This window comes from Nelumbo lutea, chromosome 3, assembly GCF_056320005.1.
Source record: "Nelumbo lutea isolate HS-2025 chromosome 3, American lotus-T2T, whole genome shotgun sequence".
In the NCBI taxonomy this organism is placed as follows: domain Eukaryota; kingdom Viridiplantae; phylum Streptophyta; class Magnoliopsida; order Proteales; family Nelumbonaceae; genus Nelumbo; species Nelumbo lutea.
Genome location: NC_142686.1, coordinates 19,288,223 through 19,307,290, shown reverse-complemented (window position 1 = coordinate 19,307,290; position 19,068 = coordinate 19,288,223). Strand labels below are relative to the sequence as shown.

At 38.0% G+C, this 19,068-nt stretch overlaps 1 protein-coding gene across 1 annotated transcript; it reads left to right on the top strand.

Moving 5' to 3' along the window:
* Nucleotides 1-15,226: 15,226 nt before the first annotated feature.
* Nucleotides 15,227-16,519, top strand: LOC148863378 (cytosolic sulfotransferase 12-like). Its single transcript, XM_088980604.1, has one exon. It carries the CDS (start codon nt 15,367-15,369, stop codon nt 16,363-16,365), a length of 999 nt encoding a protein of 332 aa, XP_088836730.1. The 5' UTR covers nt 15,227-15,366; the 3' UTR covers nt 16,366-16,519.
* Nucleotides 16,520-19,068: the final 2,549 nt, after the last annotated feature.

Here is a 19,068-nt window from a genome sequence, read left to right as displayed (position 1 = left end):
GGGACGACGGCGGAGTTGACAAGCGCAAGGGTAATCATACCCGATCTGACAAGGGCCTCGGGACGAGTACACGAAGTGGCTAAAAGAGCCCCTTGCCCCCCGACAATGGAGGTATGCAAACTTTGCGCTATCTGGTATTACTTTGCTTTTGAAAGATTCTAACTTGAGCTTCGGAGCCTCTACACCGGGTTCCCCCCGGAGCTTTCCCATCTCCTCCGTTTCAGGTTCCCTGCTACCCCGTTCGGAAGCAAGGCAGCGGACAACTAAGACCGGCCGGATCGCGCTCCATCACCTATGACTTTGACCAGAATCACTATTTTCCTAATTTTCTTTTCATATCAATCCTTACCCCAAGCTCTTTCAATCTCTTTTCCAGATTGATTTATTTTCAAAATTTGCCTTTCATATCAATCACTCAAAGGTAAAATTGTAAATTTAAACTCTTTTTTGTTTTTATTGTTCATAAAGTTTGTATTGTTTTTACCGTAGAAACCAGCCTCAATAGTAATTGTATGGGTATTTTCTGTCTCTTGTTAAAGGATTTTAATAAAGGGAATCTACTTGCAACTATGTCAAAAAGTTAAGGGGAGATGATTGCAATTATCAAACTTAGGGAGCTTTCAGCAATGGGAGAAAATTCAGGGGACGTTTCAGCAATATATCATTATTTATTTATTTATGTTGGGTTCGATGAGCTACCTTGTGTTCATTATGAGACAATATTGAGATCTTCAAGTTCCTCTTTAGGGAAGGGAGGCAATTACATAGAGTAGAGACACGGTTGGCAAGTTTAAACTTGCTCTCAGAAGTCATATCTGTTCAAGTTACAGTGCTGCAACGAGGTTGTGGAGAGAAATCAAATCGATCCTCCATTGGTATGAATTAAAGTAGAACATTGATGGACTCCTACAATTTTTTTTCCTGAATTTCTTCTGCACTTTCATTTAGTTTGTAAGTTGTAACAGGTGTCCCATTACATGTGTGCTTTCAAATAAATGAATGAATATTAGTAGAGTTCAAGGTTCAAAGTATTGAAAACCTTAAGTGTATCGAAAAGACAATTTTAAGAGATGTATCAAGATATATCTTAGATGTGCATATGTATCACAGAAAAATTAAGATATGCATAGATATACATATTATAAATAATTTACTAAATTATAAAAATACATCAATAACACTCTCCAGATATTCCCAATTCACAGAGGGGATGGATTGTGGGGAGCTTGTGAGGCATGCTCATGGGCAGCCAATTTGAACTTGGATAGGCTGCATTGCTTTTGTTTAATACTCTAGTAATTAGGGTGAGCAATTAATTGGATTATTCGGTTAATATATATGTATATTAATGCATACATATATATTATGTATAAATAATAAATTTTGATTTATTTGGTCTTTTCAATTAATCAAATTGCCAAACCTAAAAACCAAAACCAAAACCAAACTTTTGTAAAATCGAATTAATTGAATCAAAGAAACAAAAAACTGGAACAATCTAACCAAAATCAAAATTTTTGGGTTCAGTTTTTCGGTTTTAAGCAAACAATGCTCGCCCCTACGAACATGCTACCACACTGAAATTATTATAGCCTATTACAGATAGATGTTACTACTAGCTAGCATCATGTCAAAGCCTTAAGAAAGTTGTGGTGGTAAGCAACGCTTTGAAAAATGACTCAGAAATGAAACTGTTTTGGCCACCGATTTTTTAGGTCGATGGCCCGATCGTTTAGTTCGAACAGATGGCCCGTTCTAATAAATAAATTTAAAAATAAAAATAAAAAGTGGTCAAAACCGTTGAACCGATCAATGGGTCAATGGTTCGTCTGTTTGGGTCAACAAGTTGTTGACTTTTCAACGGCTTTTGACCAAAACCGGGTTAAGGTGAAATGGAACTGATTGCCTGGATGGCTCCCAGGCCGAATGGTCCGACCGTTCGGGTCAACAGTGGTTCAAAAACCTTGATGGTAAATACTAAATTCACTATTAACAGTCCAATCTGACTCATAGTTTCTTTTTCCGTGAAATTTTAGAAATCCTTGATAAACATGGGAAATATGCAGAGTGCAAATACAAATATGAAGAGTGCATTCTGATACATAGAAATGCAAAGTTGGTTTAATTTTGCATTGATAAATTTACTTTTTTGCCTAACGATTTTTAATTGTAATAGATTAAAATATACCTTTTTAACATTGATCACTTTGAATGCAAATGTTTACATTATTTTTAGATATAAATAAAATTACCTTTTTGGGTATAAACATGTTTTAAAAAATTTATTTTCTATTATTGTCAATACACAATTTGATTCTCATCAAACACTAATAAAGCTGAACTAAAATGCATATTTGCACTGAATAGGGATTTTTATCTATTTAGGTGCAATAACTTCATCAATTGGTGTCAGACTTTGATAATTTTAACATGAGCTATGGAATTTGAAATTGGTGCAGAAGTTGATTGATAGTCGTTGGTTCACACCACTTGGACGCATTCTTAAACAAGAGAATAAATTAATTAAAATTTGAAGCCGAAAAAAGTAACCTTGTACACAGAGAAACAAATGGAGCGCTGAAGTTGACCATGCGCTTGGTCTGTCCACTAATGGTGGAACTGCTGAAAGCCCTTTTGGTGTTGTAGTCAGAAATCAGAATAATTAAAGTTGTTGAGAGTCTTTTTTTTATGGTGGGATATGAAGACCCACCAATAATTAAAGTTGCTTTGCTTGGAAATTGGAACAACAGTATTTTTAAACCACTAACTTCAATTCGTAGAAAGGAATAAATCTCTGTCTTAGCTTGTTGATTCGGGAACACCAGGCCAGATTCCATCTAATGATTCACTTGGAATTACATAGTTGTGGTCGTGGAGGACCACTCGGCCACTGCTGCTATATTATTGATCTGGGCACTCTAGTGGTTCGTCTGATCAGCTTGGTATGGCTCTCCACTCAAGGCCTGCAGCCCGTTACCCATTAACAAGGGATGTACGTACTCACTTCTTTCAGTGAAGTGGGTGTTTGGTTGGCAGTGTTAGACTGTTGTTAGTTTGGGTCGAGTCACTGTTGAAATGCACATGAAGCCTAATAACTAATAAGTTCTGCCATGTTCTTGACTTCTTGTCATATTCGGGTTGCAGTACCCATTTTAAGGGCTATCGGTTAGATGCTTTTTATGCTTTCATGAATTTCAATGCATTTATCTATATCTATTTTTTTTTATCTTTACCTCTCTCTCTTTCTATATATAAATACTTGTCTTGGTTTTAGTGCACTTCATAAATTAAAGTTAAATTTGATTACATGATATTAACTTATATTTTTATCATTTACTTGTACTCATGCATACCATGTGCCCTTGCATTACTATATATGGATTCATTTGGGAAGAATGCATTTGCAAATTAAAAATAGCAGCAAACACAGATTCTAAGACATATTTGCATTCAAAATGAGAGAAAAATTTGCATTCAAAATTGGTCAATGTAAAAAAAGTGGATTTTAGTTTTGGAATTCATATTCATATCCATCACAAATAAGAATCATTTGGCAAGAGCATGAATTTATCATTGCAAAACTAAACCAATTAACTTTGCATTTTTATGAACCAAACATGTATTTGCACTGAACATTTTTGTATTTATAATATTGTCAAATGGAGCCTATGGAGAAGATACTGCCTTGGGTTCCATGTAGGTCATAAAACTAAATTTGATTATCTGTTTAATGCTAACTTATATTTTTACTCTTTATTTACGCCCTTACGTACACCGGGGGTGCAAATCGGGCTGAGTTAGGTTGAATTGAGGTCAACCTTAACCTAACTTGACTTGTTGAACCCAAACCCTAATTAACCACAATCCAACCCTAAAATTTCTGATTGGGTTCAAGTTGGGCTCGGGTTGAACTGGCAATATCAGGACATGTTTAGACAAGACTTCAGCAAGTCCTATCCAGGTTTGTCTACTCACCTGTTTTATGTACAATATGGGTCCACCGGATCAATCTTGCCTACACAAATCCAAGTTTTTGTATTCAACTAGCTTGTACATTAAGTTCCTACTTGCATAATTAGGGGAGTAAATGGGGAAAAATGGCCTAAGAAGATTTGGATCTATTATATATATTGGGAGTTGGAAGAGCCTTCGAGAGTGATCTTTTACAATTTTAGTTCAAATTGGGGGGGAGGGGGCAAGGATCCACTTTAATATTATGATTTTTAATAGTGGTATTGGGGGGCCAAGGACTCCCCACCATTATACTTGACTCCACCCCTATATCTATCTATATGTATATATACATATAATCAATCAAATTTGAACATTTATCAAATCAGGTCATATCCAAAGAAATTCAATTTTATTAGTTAAGCGGTAAGAATAGTATATCTAGATTTGAATTGATTATATCGAATTTTGAATTCAAAAGTAGACTTTCAAATACCATTGGCACCCCCTACATGTTATTGGGTGGGGTGGGGGGTCTTTGGCTCCTCCAAATAACTAGGGTAGCCCATCCCTTATACCCACAACCAGGTTGGGCTAAAAGTCGCATAACTTTTTGGAAAAGATGTTATTGTGTGGGCGGAGTCACATTGATACTTATTTATCTCAATCATGACACAATTTAGGCATGTTTAATTCACTACTCTGGGCCATATCCTCTTAATTCTTGCTCATTCTAGGCAAGAATGAATAACATTAGTGTTTGGTTACAAAATTCTTTCCAATGGCCATATTCTTTTTAGAATGAAAAATCAATCCCATAGCACAAAAATTGACTAGTCTGCAACATGAAAAATAATCATGCCTCATCTTGCTCATTTCATTCTTGGAGGAAACTCTACCTATAAAATTGTTGTCATAGATGGCTTACTTTTGCGAAAGCACTTTTATAAAAGTACTTTTATAAAATTACTTTACATGAAAACACTTTTATGAACATACTTTTACATGAAAACACTTTTATGAAAGTATTTTTACGGAAGTACTTTTATAAAAACAATTTTACGGTACTTTTACGAAAGCACTTTTATAAATGCACTTTTATGGAAGCACTTTTATAAAAAGTACTTTACTAAAGCACTTTATGAAAGTATTTTTATAAAAGCACTTTTATGGAAGTACTATGAAAGTACTTTTATAAAAGCACTTTATGGAAGTGGTTTTATGAAAGCACTTTTATAAAAGCACTTTTAGGAAAGTATTTTTATGAAAGCACTTTTACGAAAGTACTTTTATAAAAGAAATTTTATGAAAGTACTTTTACAAAACATCTATACCAATTGGTAAACATTGACTATTGGAAACCTAAGCTGGCGGTTTGTAAATACCGGCACATTTTTTTTTTTTTTTGAATAATGAATATGAGTAACATATGACACTTGTTAGTTTGAAAAGAAATCATTTTTAGGAAAAAAATGTTTGGTTCATAGCAATATTTTCTCATTCTGCCTATTTTTTCTCATTCTTTTCTATTTTAGAATTTCATCTTGGGTAAGAATGAAAAAGAATGAGAATTGAACCAAGCATGACCTTAATTTCTTAAAATCCCATTCTAACTGTAACATAATCCATTATTTTTTTTTTCTGTATCAATACAACTGGTTTGAATTGGATTTTCAGATTGGGGTTGAATTGGACTGATTTTACTTTATGTTGTAGGGTTGGATTGGACAATGCCTAATCTTAACCCAGCCTGAAGTTAAATGGAATTCATATTTTTTAACCAAACTTAAACTGAACTTTTTGGGTGGATTTTAGATGAAAAATAGTAGAATACATCTCATAACTGTACTACAGAAAATTTGGCCTAGTCTCCATTCTCCCTACACTATTTTTGGTACTAAAATCTTAGCGTGTCACCTTATCTCACTCGGTCCCTTGTTTGTCTTTCTTATTTTTAAAAGAAATATGGATTAAAATTACTCTTTTTCTCGACATCAATGATAATGTGTAATGTATAAGAAGCATTTAAACAGCCTAACAGATAAGCCTCCTTTCCCACATACTTATACAAAATAGTCTAGACACTACCGAGGGAAACAGTTGTGAGAACGAAAGGTTAGCAAAAAATAGATAATTAATTTTGGCATAACAGATACTGCCAAAAGGAAAAAGAAACATTTTGCGTAATAATCCAGAGGTGGTTAGCGGATTGATTATTATTTTAAAACAATTGACTAAAATATTGTTACTTGCAAAAAAATAAAAAAGAAAATAATTCTATTTTTTTTTTGTGGTTTCAGAAAAGCAATTTTAATAAATTACAGGTAGGTACCCTATATTTTGGGGGTACTGACAGATAGGTATCTGAACTTTTAATTATAACACTTGAGTATCCTGAAATCTCAAAAAGAGACAATTAATTGGGTCCATCTTTTAGTATTTTGCCAATTAAACATTACATGATTCCAAAAATACCCTTATCATGTATTATTGAGATCATTCTTAGATAATCAAACACCTCCCCATGATGACGTTCTCACATGGATAGCAAAAATTTTTCGACGACAACATTCTTTGGTGATGATTTTACTCTGTAAAATGATCTAAAAAAATACACAATAAGAGTATTTTTGACATTATGTAATGTTTAACTAATGGAATACTAACAGATGGGCCAAAGTGTCTATTTTTGAGAGTTCAGGGTATTCAAGTGTTATAATTGAAAGTTCAGGATACCTATTAATGGTGCATGATTTGAATGCTCCTAGGTAGAGGGTAGATCAGACGTTGGTTCACTTAGCTGGCCGGTAGAATTACAAGGAAAGATAGCTTAGAGGACCCGGGGTAACTTATTCGGTGTGGGTTCTCCGATGTTTAAGTTAGTAATTGGTATGTGAGTTGAAAGCTTGTATGCTAGAAGGCTAGTGATCAAATAATTGCACGTACCTTGTGACATTGGAGTTAGTACCCTTATATAGGTGAGCTACCGTAGTTCTTATGAAACACCTCCGAGATTCCCAACCCGTGCTACTAGGAATTTGTTCCGCACTTGGTGATAGACTTTGTGTGAGCTGATAAGGCTTATCGAGTCCGTTCGATTCGGGTGGGATAAGGATAAGGCTTGCGGACGTGCAACATGATCCCAAAGAGGTCAGAGACAGCTGGCTAACTTCTAGAAGTGGCCACGTATCACTTCAGTAGGTCAGGGCATCACAAGCTGCTTGGACCTCCATCATGGTCAAGGTGCCCGAGGTACCTAAGCTGACTTGGCTCACTGAGGTGGCAGGGAACGCCGAGTTGTCATTCTATCAACAGACCGCTTCCATGTATTTGGGTGTTGATAGGTCAGGCCAAATTACCCCTCATCACCTATCTCTGTCACTACCCCCAAGGCCCCAAATTACTAGGGGTGCAAATGGATTAGATCATTATCCAATCTATTCATATTTGTTCAAATTCGGATCACCCTATTCGGATCTGATTCGAATCACCCCATATCCAATCCGATATACATTATATATTTATAAATGTAACTATATATAATACATATATATGTTATTTATTTGTCTATAAATATATTTTTATAAATTTATCATATTATTTATTTATTTTATAAAAAACATGTATATATGATAAAAATAATTACAAAAATATTTATATTTTTTTATTTTACTTTATTTAAATTAATATATTTATTTTTTAATAATTTATTAATTTTTAAAGAAAACAAGTCTGATCAGATTAGATCCGAGGATTTTAATTGAAATTGAATCCTATAAGATCCGATTGAATCTTTGGATTGGATCAGATCCAACATAAAAAGTGCCAGATCGGATTCGAATCAAACGAAACTGAATCCAATCTGATCCATTTGCATCCCTATAAATTACTGGATAACTTTCTGTGATTGTAATTTAATCCTAATCCTCTTCCTTTATTTTTTAACTAGTCCTTTATTTTTTAACTAGTGAATGACCCCGCACTAAGTACGGGGAAGGTAATGTCGTACATACATACATAGACGTGTCCTTATAAATTTTGATAAATTTTGTCAATAAATATTACTGTTAATTACTGTTATTGGTAATTACTCTTAATTATTAAAACATTTTTAAACACTGGAAATAAAAATTACAAACACGTGCTGTTAATAGATACAAATAATAAATACTATTTAATCATTTAAAGAATGTATTACACGTGGGATGCATATGCATGGAGTGTTGGATTTGACTTCTGCTATTTAATCGTTTTTTAATTAATCATTTTCCATTTGCCAATTTTTTAAATTTTAAACATTTTATTAATTGCTCTATTATTTTCTTATTGAATTAGTCAATATTAGTTGCTTTGAATAAATTAAATTATTTAATATTTTTTTTGTTAATTTAATTCTTAATTAGTAAATTACTTAATATTTTATTAAGTTTAATATATACATATATTAGATGTGATAAAAATGATGGAAGCACGTGCTAATCATCTCCCTCTTCCCCATGCATCCGGAAAAGATGTTTTACAACTAACACAATTTGATTATTTTAATATTATTGACCAATTTATTTACATCACATTTAAATGAGAATAAAGAAGTAATTAAACAAAGTGATTTGGTTGTCCATTGGTATTGCCAAATCCAAATATTAAATTGAATTGTCTAATAATAGCAAAGATTTTGGCACCTTTCTCACTTCAATAATTTTGCTCCTTATATTTTATTGCTTCACGTGGCCATAACGGAGGATAGCCCGTCTCGGAGCGTCTCCTAAATTTTTTATTGCTTCATGTGGCCATTTGATCTAAAAGGTCTCTGCTGCAATTAATGGAGAGTAATTTACTAATTTTGTAAAAAACAAAAAGTTTCTGACAGAAGACTTCCGGGCCGGTAAAGTTGTAAAAATTGTAGTCCTTTGATTGACCAAAAATATCTGTATTGATCAACCCAAGCACTATTTTTCAGATTGAAGTTTCTATTAATCGTTTGTTCAATCCAAAATATTTGTATGCATTTATATTGTATATATTTGTATTTATACTCTTTCCAAACTGAGCCTATTGTAAACCGGAAAATTGCATCGTCTGTCATATCAAAAATGACTAACCAAAAATAAAAGTTGAAATGCCTTGTTCTGAATCAAACACCCAAAACCAAAAGAACATGGGAATATCAAAGTTAAGGATTTAATTTGCTCAAGTAGAGAATGGAATAGGCAAGCTTTAGACCAAGTGTTAGATGCTGAGGTGGTGAGAGAAGTGTTGAAAATACACATTGCTTCTCTAATAACAGCAGACCAAGTGTTGTGGAAGCACTCTCGATCTCATAAAGATTCTGTTAAGTCCACATATCAGTGTTTCACAAGGAACTATTCCTCATCTTCTTATTCAGTTAACTAGAACAACATATGGGTCTTGACAATTTTCCAATATATGGGTCTTGACAATCCCTTTCAGGTTCCGAATGTTCATTTGGAAAGTTTTCTAGGAGGCAAATGATGAAGATAGGCTTTGTGTTTTATGCCAAAAGGAGCTGGAATCAGAACTGCATTTCTTTTTTAATTGCTCTTTTGCAAGGGCAGTTTGGCGTGGTTTACAGATGAATCTTTGTCTCCCTACTGATGAAAGCACCTCCATTCATGACAGTGGTTAAACTACCCAAATTACTAAGAGTGAAAAAAGTTTTTATTTGGGGAAAATGGCCATTGTGCTGAAATGTATACGGGATATCAGAAACAAGAAAATACATGAAATCCTTTGTCCTGGTCCAATCTGGGTAGTTAAAACTACCCACAACTACATTGTTTCATTAGAGAATCCCCCACTTTTACAAATTTGGGAGCAAGCACAAGATCCAGCTGAAGCTGAATGCAAGACAGTTTGTCTGGGGCTTCAAGAAGCAAAAACAAGAAATGTCAATATCATCACTATATTTTGTGATGCCAAGGGAGTAGTCGACACTTTACATAGCAATACTATAGATTATTAAAAGGGCCATAGAAATCTATTATTAAAAGGGCCATTTTTATTTCATTTAACTATTATCAACTTTCACCTATGTGGGAAAGTTATTTACCCATATAGGAGATGTGCAAATTTTCCTGGGTAAGGGATACCCAGGAAAATAAACTATCCCCGGTCCCCACATAAAGCTGAAGAAAGAGCCAAAATCCCAATTAACTCCCTCTCAAAATCCTAAAAAAGAATGCCCCTTTACTGTCACATCTGATCAATAATCTTTTAAAAACTGATATGGAACTAACCAGCTTTAGCCACTGGTTTCTGGGTCAGCAGTTTGATGGACTGGTCTTTTGCAATTTAGAAAACTGAAGATTAGCTTAAAAAATTAACTAAAATAAAAACAGTCAAAACTATTGTCCAGATTTAACGGGTTGACCATTAGACCACTTGGGTTAGTGGGTTGTTGATTAACTCAATGATTTTAGCAAAGTTCTGGTTCGGGGGACAAAACGAAACTGCTGCCTGAATGATTTTTGGGTCAAATAGTCTGACCATTCAGGTCAGTGACCGTTCACAGAGAGATTGGGTCCAATATTCCAATCCAATAAATACTTTGATTTTAATATAGATGGATCCAACCCAAAATCGATTCATTAACACCCTACTTACAAGGGTGAAGAGGAATTTAGTCTCTTCAAATGAAGACCCTCATTGCAAAGACAACAATTAGATCTTATCAAATGATTGTGATGAATCGTATTTTATCGATCCTTAATTCACCTTCCTATTTTCTCGATGGGGGTTTACACATTATCCGGAAATTTGATTTTGTATTCTGGATTGGACATAATTGAAATTGAATGCAAATAATTCGAATGACAACACCATTAAAATACATATATGAGAGATTACCTCAAATATTCTTTTATCCTCCAAGATATCAACTGACCTGTTGGTAAGGTATTATGCTGGTTATAGGGGGAACTTGGGATATACACTATAGTTGGGAGTTGGGATCTCATGCCGACAAGCATTTTTACTTAATTTGACACCACACATCTTTTTATAAAATTGAGATTCATCATAAAAGTGAGATCTGTCGTGCATGAGATGCACGGTGTCGGTCATGTTGGTAGGGTGTGGGAACAAAAGGCTCATGGGATTGCGCGATAGACTACTCCGCTGTGTAGCCACTCGAGCAAAAGAAAACATATCCTCTATCCTCTTTAATAAAATTATAGGTCATTTATTTATTTTGATAAAGGTTATGATGGTAAAAAAGGGAAATTGTTTAAAATTCACCATGGCTAGTGAGCAGTTCTCTTAAATTCACCATTAACTTTTCAAAATGTTCAGAGAACCCCATCTTAGGTGTTATATAGACAGACCAATGGATGTTGGTAGATTAATATTTTACCCTTTGTTCTATTGTGGCATCTACTTGCACAGCACAACTGTCCCTTTTCTCCTTTTAATTTTAAATGTAACAAGAACTGACATCAAGAAAAGATATTTGGTCAAGAAGAGAACATGTGGCGGATTTAAGAATATGTTTAATAAGGCTGGCATGCCATTCAGGGGCAGTTTGGTCATAAAACACTACATTTATGCTGATGTGGACAATTTCCATCAATGAGCACTAAGTGGGTGTTTAGCATTAATGCCTTTTTCTGAGAAAACGGTGCCATGTAGGTGCCACATAAGAAAAAGTGGTGCTTCAGAACACGGCATCTTATTTGGTACCGTTTTTTCATAAAAACGTTGCTTTAGACCACGCCTTGAAAATTGGGAAAGTGTTTGATGTTTTCTCATAAAACTGCTCATTGCTATAAGCGGTGCAATGATGTGGCACCATCTTAGACGTTAGACAATATGACTGATGCTAAAAGCGATTCTACAGTATTGGTACCAAACAAAACCAATACGATTTTCCCATAAAACAACCTATTTGGCAGAACTGCTTACAAACAAAAAATAGGTGCTTACAACTCACATATGCCAAGCACCGTTTTTATGAGAAGAGGGTGCGGTGTTCCCAGCACCGGTGACAAATACTTACTAACTGTGATCTCATGGATGGTGAATTTTAGAAAACAAACCGGACGTTTTGAGAAATTAAGGTGAGTTTAAGACAAATGCTGAACTGTGATGGTGATGGCGAGTTTACAATTTCGGGAGATTTGCATTAATTGGTCATATTCGAATTTAATTCAAAATAAATGATTATTCAGTTGAATTCGAATTTGAATGGTCATTTTCCTAATTGGATTGATGGTTACAACTCAAATTTCATTTGTAAAGGAAAGAAAAGAATAAAGAGATGAACAATTAATGGTGATATATATTGTTGATTCCACAGAAGAATGGCAAAAGATCATGTAACATTTATGATAAAGCGCAATCCGGCTGCTCCCTGTAGAAGATGATCTGCTTATTAGCAACGACGGGCTAGATGAACCTGCAAGAGATGAACCAGAGAACCCGGGGTGGCTTATCTGGCGAGGTCACTCCGATGGTTAAGTTAGCACTCAGTTGCGAGCTTGAAGATGATATTAGATTGTGAGAGAGCTAGAGAGCAGAGGTTACGCATACCTTCACCTCTGGGGGTTAGGTCTTTATATACTAGAGTCCTTGCGGGTTTGGTGGAGTAGTTCCTGGATCCCCGCTGTGATAGGATCTGTTTCTGTATTAGTTGGGGATAACGCCACCAACGGGTAAGGTTGCCCATTTTCGCTTGAATCGGGGAGTGGGTGAGCTAATATAGCCATTACAAGGTACGATCCCGTAAGACGCGAGGTACAATGGTGAGATCCTTGGAATTATCACACGGCGGTCTGACTGTGAAGCGAGCTGCCAGGTTGCATGGTGGCGAGCTACTTGTGAAGTGCCGAGCTGCTTGGTGGCGAGCTGCCTGTGAGGTGCCGAGCTTCTTGGTGGTGAGCTGCCTGTGAGGTGCCGAGCTTCTTGGTGGTGAGCTGCCTGTGAGGTGTCAAGCTGCTTGGTGGCGAGCTGCCGAGCTTCTTGGTGGTGAGCTGCCTGTGAGGTGCCGAGCTACCTGTGAAGTGCTGGGCTGCACCTAGTTGTCATGAGGTGCCATGTGTCATAATGTCATTGGAAGGCCAAATCTGCCCTCATCGTTTGCCCCCCACTCCCGAGCTGAAAGTAACTCGGTGAAGGGAGTAGATTTCTCCTTTTGGCCTGGAATTCGATGAGCTCATAAATGCTGATTCAATTCCTTAGGCTCTGGGAGCGATTCGTAGTCCACTCCTGGATTTTTCCCATGCCGAAGAGGCGACTGGGTCTTATGTGGTGCCGATGTCTCTACTAGTTCAGTTCTTTAGCCCTTAGGCTTTGGGAGCGACTTATAGTCCATTCTCGTTGATTTTGTCCTTGCCGAAGAGGCAATTGTGTCTTATATGGTATTTTAGCCCTTAAGCTTTGTGAGCGACTCGTAGTCCACTTTCCTTGATTTTGCCCATGCCGTAGAGGCGAATGAGTCTTATGTGATATTTTAGCCCTTGGGCTCTGGGAGCGACTCGTAGTCCACTCTCATTGATTTTTCCCATGCCGAAGAGGCGACTGGGTCTTATGTGATATTTTAGCCCTTAGGCTCTGGGAGCGACTCGTAGTCCGCTCTCCTTGATTTTGTCCATGCCAAAGAGGCAACTGTGTCTTATGTGACGAGAAAGTCTTTTATCAGTTCGTCAGTTCACACCTGGGCCAGGCCGCCAGGTCGGCGCCCGTGCCAGGTCGACGCATGTGCCAGGCTATCAGGCCACCGGGTGGGTGCCTTAGAGCTATGATTGCGCTACATCAGCCTCGTGATGCCAGCCACTCACTCCTACAAGAAGCTACTAGGAGCTTGACCAACGGGGGCAACACTTCTAACTTTAGGTTGCCAGCTTGCATAGGAGCCTTTGAAGGCTCGACCTGCAAGGGCGCCCATGTAGTCCGTTGGTCATCAATTCCCGCGAAAGCCATGAAGAGCTCATCTTTATAGAGGGGACCTCGTTAAGAGGACTGACGAGGTTTTATCTGAATTGAAAGTAAAGTTGGTAGAGCTGCTTAATCTGTTAGCTATCAACTTTCTGCATAGTCTTTGAGTTCATAAAAAATGGAAACTATAAAGCGAGAGCTTTAGTTTCTAAAAAGTGAGGACTTAGCTTTCTGGAAGAAGAGGATTTAGCCTTTTAGAGGATGAGAACTTAGCTTTTTGTAGTGGTTCCCACAGAACCACAAAGGGTTTAGTGAATGTCTCATCGACTACAGGAAGGAGTGGCTTCGTTCATTTGTGTTGTCTCTTGGGGCATCGTTAGGGCTGGGACCCCAGCCGTAGTAAGCGGTATGGTGAACTGATCTATGTAGACAGACGGGAACTGAGGTTGCCCCCCGAAGACGTTCACCTCGTTGTTTTGTCCGGCGTTGCTGGAGGAAGCCATGGATTTGATTCTGAGCTTAAGATTTTTTGAATGGAGACAAGGGCTTTTAGTAGCAGTTCTCACAGACGATGCCAAATGATGTAGCACAATCTGGCTGCTCCCTATAGGAGATGATCTGGCTACCACCAACGTCGGGCTAGATGAATTTGCAAGAGATGAATCAGAGAACCTGGGGTGGCTTACCCGGCGAGGTCACTTCGATGGTTAAGTTAGCACTCAGTTGCGAGCTTGAAGATGATATTAGATTGTGAGAGAGCTAGAGAGCAGAGATTACGCATACCTTCGCCCCCGGGGGTGAGGTCTTTATATACTGAAGTCCTCGCGGGTTTGGTGGAGTAGTTCCTGGATCCCCGCTGTGATGGGATCTGTTTCCGTGTTAGTTGGGGATAACGCCACCAACCGGTAATGTTGCCCATTTCCGCCTGAATCGAGGAGTGGGTGAGTTAATATAGCCGTTACAAGGTACGATCCTGTAAGACGTGGGGTACGATGGTGAGATCTTTGGAATTACCATGCGGCGGTCTGACTGGGAAGCGAGCTGCCTGTAAGATGCTAGGCTGCATGGTGGCGAGGTGCATGTGAAGTGTCGGGCTGCTTGGTGGCGAGCTATCTAGTGGCGAGCTGCCTGTGAGGTGCCAAGCTGCCTCTGGAGTGCCGGGCTGCTTGGTGGCGAGTTGCCTGTGAGGTGCCAAACTGCTTGGTGGCAAGCTGCCTGTGAGGTGGCGAGCTGCCTGTGAGGTGCCAAGCTGCATGTGAAGTGCCGGATTGCACCTATTTGTCATGAGGTGCCGTGTGTTATAATGTCATTGGAGGGCCAAATCCGCCCTCATCAATTTACATGTGGGTTTTTAAAGAGGAAAAGGGAGACTTATCAATGGAATTGGATCCACCGGAGTGACCCGTTCCATTATTTAAAGCCGTCTCTAGAAGGCTTCTCCTCCCAAGTCTCAAGTTCCCTAAACTTCTTGCTCATTTTCTCATCTCATATAGCTCTAAGGCAAGAAGCAGGAAACAAGGCTCTATGCAGACGACGGCGACCCAAGCTCCTCCTCATCTTAAATATTTGCAGGAAGAAGTGGAGGAACTGAAGGGAGAGGGTAAGCACTTACTCCCCTCCCTACCAAGAGGTGCAGGATGGATCTGTAATCATCTGTATCAATACCAAGGCTTTTGGTACACAGCCAGGAAACTGCTGGGAGCGATCAACTGTCAAGGACATTTCAAAGCCCAGGACACCGACCTTCTCCTTGTTACCAATCCCAAATCAGGTACTACTTGGTTGAAAGCCATTGCCTTTGCCATTGTGAACCGTAAGCGTTACTCTTTCTCTCACCACCCACTGCTCACGACAAACCCACATGAGCTTGTACCCTTTTTAGAGATCAAGCTCTACGTTGATGACCATGTTCCTGACCTTGCCACCTTCACCTCTCCAAGGCTCTTCTCCACTCATCTCCCCTATTTATCGCTCCCGGATTCCGTCAGGCATTCCAAGTGCAAAGTTGTTTTCCTCTGTAGGGATCCTAAAGACACCTTCATTTCACTCTGGCACTTCACAAGCAAGTTGAGAACCAGTGGTCAAGAACCCATTTCACTGGAAGAGGCGTTTCATAGATTTTGCAGGGGAGTCAGCCTGTATGGGCCTTTCTGGGACCATGTTTTGGGGTATTGGAATGAAAGCCAAGAAAGGCCTGATAGGGTATGTTTCTTCAAGTATGAAGAGATGAAGGAGCAACCCGCTGTTCACATCAGAAGGTTGGCCAAGTTTTTGGGTTACCCATTCTCCCCGGAGGAAGAGGAGGAAGGAACAGTGGAGGAGATATTCAGGTTGTGCAGTTTTGATTCTTTGAGTAATTTGGATGTGAACAAGAACGGAAAGATGGAGTCGGGAGAGGAATATAGGACGTTCTTCAGGCGAGGCGTGGTCGGAGATTGGGTGAACTATCTGACGCCTGAGATGGCAGATGAGTTCAATCGGATCACAGATCAAAAGTTTGGAGGTTCTGGTTTGACGTTCTAGCTAATCCTGGTATTGTTTTTTGTTTCTTACTCTGTTGTCTGTATGTGTTCATTGTCGATGTGACTCGTGTCGTTTGTGGTTGAAACTCGTAAACGTACTCAAGTGGCTCTTCAGTCTTAACGTGTTTGGTAAAGAGTTCTGTTGTTTTACCCTATATATTCACTCAGACGATTACAGATAAGTGTACATTAAGGTTAACGGCCAGTGCCCTGTTTGGGAGCGCTGAATTGCAGCGGCTTCCGGATTTTCCAAGGCGGGCTTCACACGGATATCCTATGAGCTAGGTGAAAAATCCGGAGAGCACAAATGGAATTCAGTCAATCATTTGAATGACTGTCTTGCTTCTGCCTTTTGAATAACTATTTAGTATTATAATTGTTGTGCCTGTGGTGGCTGCATTGTACTGATACATCCATGTCACATACGCAATTTTACTGCCCTAATATCAATAAAAGTAGTACATTTAAAATTTTTTTATCTTCTCCCTCTTCAATCTATTCACCAGTGCTGCCGCCTCCGGCCATGAATCTGATTTTACATAGGACGAATTCTTCAGAGAAATAGGGATGTTGAGCTTCTTAGGATCAAGAACCACGGACCACTCGATCGTCTTATGGAACTTTGGTTTGACCAGTTTTCCCAGGACGTATGCCCTCGATCGAACCCTGAAACTAAGGTGCTTGTCGAACTGCTCAAACCCTCCTCTCCTCACTTCCTTACAGAGGGATTTTATTCCCCATCACTACTACTGTCGTCGTTCTTTGGCTTTTCCTCGACTGATAGAACTTCTTTATCTGCAATATCATCCCAAGGAACGACGACAGTTCAGACCCATCAGACGGTCAAAACTCAAAAGCCGTTGATTTGGTCAAGAACTGTTCGATTTGGCCAGTATAACCATTGACCGAATAGCAGGTTGTACATTCAATGCATACAAAATCTTTGGAGATTTTTGCACTCCGATGTTTGATTGGGATACTTTTTTATTTTATTTTCGATAATTTTTTGAGATTTATGCATCCCAAGGTGCCACTCCTCAATTTTCGCAAAGAATCCTCCTTGTTGGCCTCAAATTATAATTTTTAATATTTTTATAAATAAAAAGATTAAAAAGCATATATTAAATCATATCTATGGTAATTGCAAATTACATCATATCTAAGACTATTCCAATATGTCTAAATTTCCAAGGGAAATGTTTCAATGTACTTGTCCAAAAGTGAGAGAACTTGGTAAATTGTGCCTCAGAAAACAAATTTGAAGAAAGATTAATAGTATAACAAAAGAATGATCAGGAAGTGGGCAAACCATGTATATCTGGTGTAGATATGAATTGGGCGATACCTTAGAATGGAATGGAGTGTGTAGATGTGAATTGAATCGTAAAGCACTTTTTTTTTTTGTTGCAATGGGAAGTTACCCCTCAAAGTTACCTTTTACAATTTAGAATGGATTACTCATGAACTATGTGATGGTGGAGTGGTCATAGGCCCTCGTTTAATCCTCAGCATGTTGAAATATCCAATGGCCATGTGATAAGCCACATGTTGATGGTTGATGGTCATCTCCATGCAATACTTTCACACACAATCATTTATTTTTAAATAATTACTTATTTATTTATTTTTTATAAAAACAAAGTTATTTGATTGCTTATTTAAAAACATTTTCATACATGGAGATACCAATGTTATTAGATAATTTGGATCCATATTCCAACTCTTATTGGGTCAATGGATGTCCATTTAACCCAGTCTAGACTGGATGACCAAGTGGTTAGATCCTTGGTCAAGTTGAGACACTTGTCTCAAATCTGGTGGAGCATAAATACTAATGCTTATCTCAATTGGTTACTCTGATAACTATTGTTCATAATGGCAAGGAACTTAACGTTGGAGGAGCAACAATTTAAGGGATCTCTCCCAAGTGCTTCTACACAATGAGAGGTTGCCCCAACCTCTCAGCTTTAATTTTAATTTGATTAAGCTACTCTCTCTTGCATGTTGTTTGAGAGATTGGTGTCTCAGGTCCGATACTGTGAAGCTGCTCTCATTCTCTTTGCGTGCAGGTAAAACTGCTGGAGACTTCAGCCGTTCGATCCTACATGCGCTTGGATCAGCGCTATGCCCAAAAGTTCATCCACATATGGAATTCATCGTCAACAATACAAAATTAAATAAAGAAGATAAGCAAGTAATCAAAATTAAACACAGTAATGAAAGAACATAAATGAACATATATCGAGTCTGAAATAGATGTTCAATTGTAAAGAAAAAGGAAAACATGTAATCCCACAATAACCCAGTTTTCCGTGAAAATATAAAACTAAGGAGAATAATAGTAGAGTTTTATTACCTTTAAAGAACGATGAAGTCTTTCTTTAAACACTACTCCAATTGCTCTTGTCGATTTGTGTGTAGCCCAAGGGAATCACTACCTCCATTTATACATTTCCCAATGTAAATATTCAAACATGTTCCTCTCGTATCGTGACCCCAAAAAGCAATATAGGAGATTCAAAACGTGGATGAAACCGTTTGAGTTTGTGTGAGAGAGGGTGTTCTTTTTAGTAAGTCTTGAAAGTGTCTATCTCTATACATAGGAAACAGATTCAGACGTGGGAGATGAATCTGCAGCTTCTGAAAAGCAGAAACCGTTCGACTTTGTTGGAGAGAGGGCGTTCTTTTTCGGTTCATCTTGGAA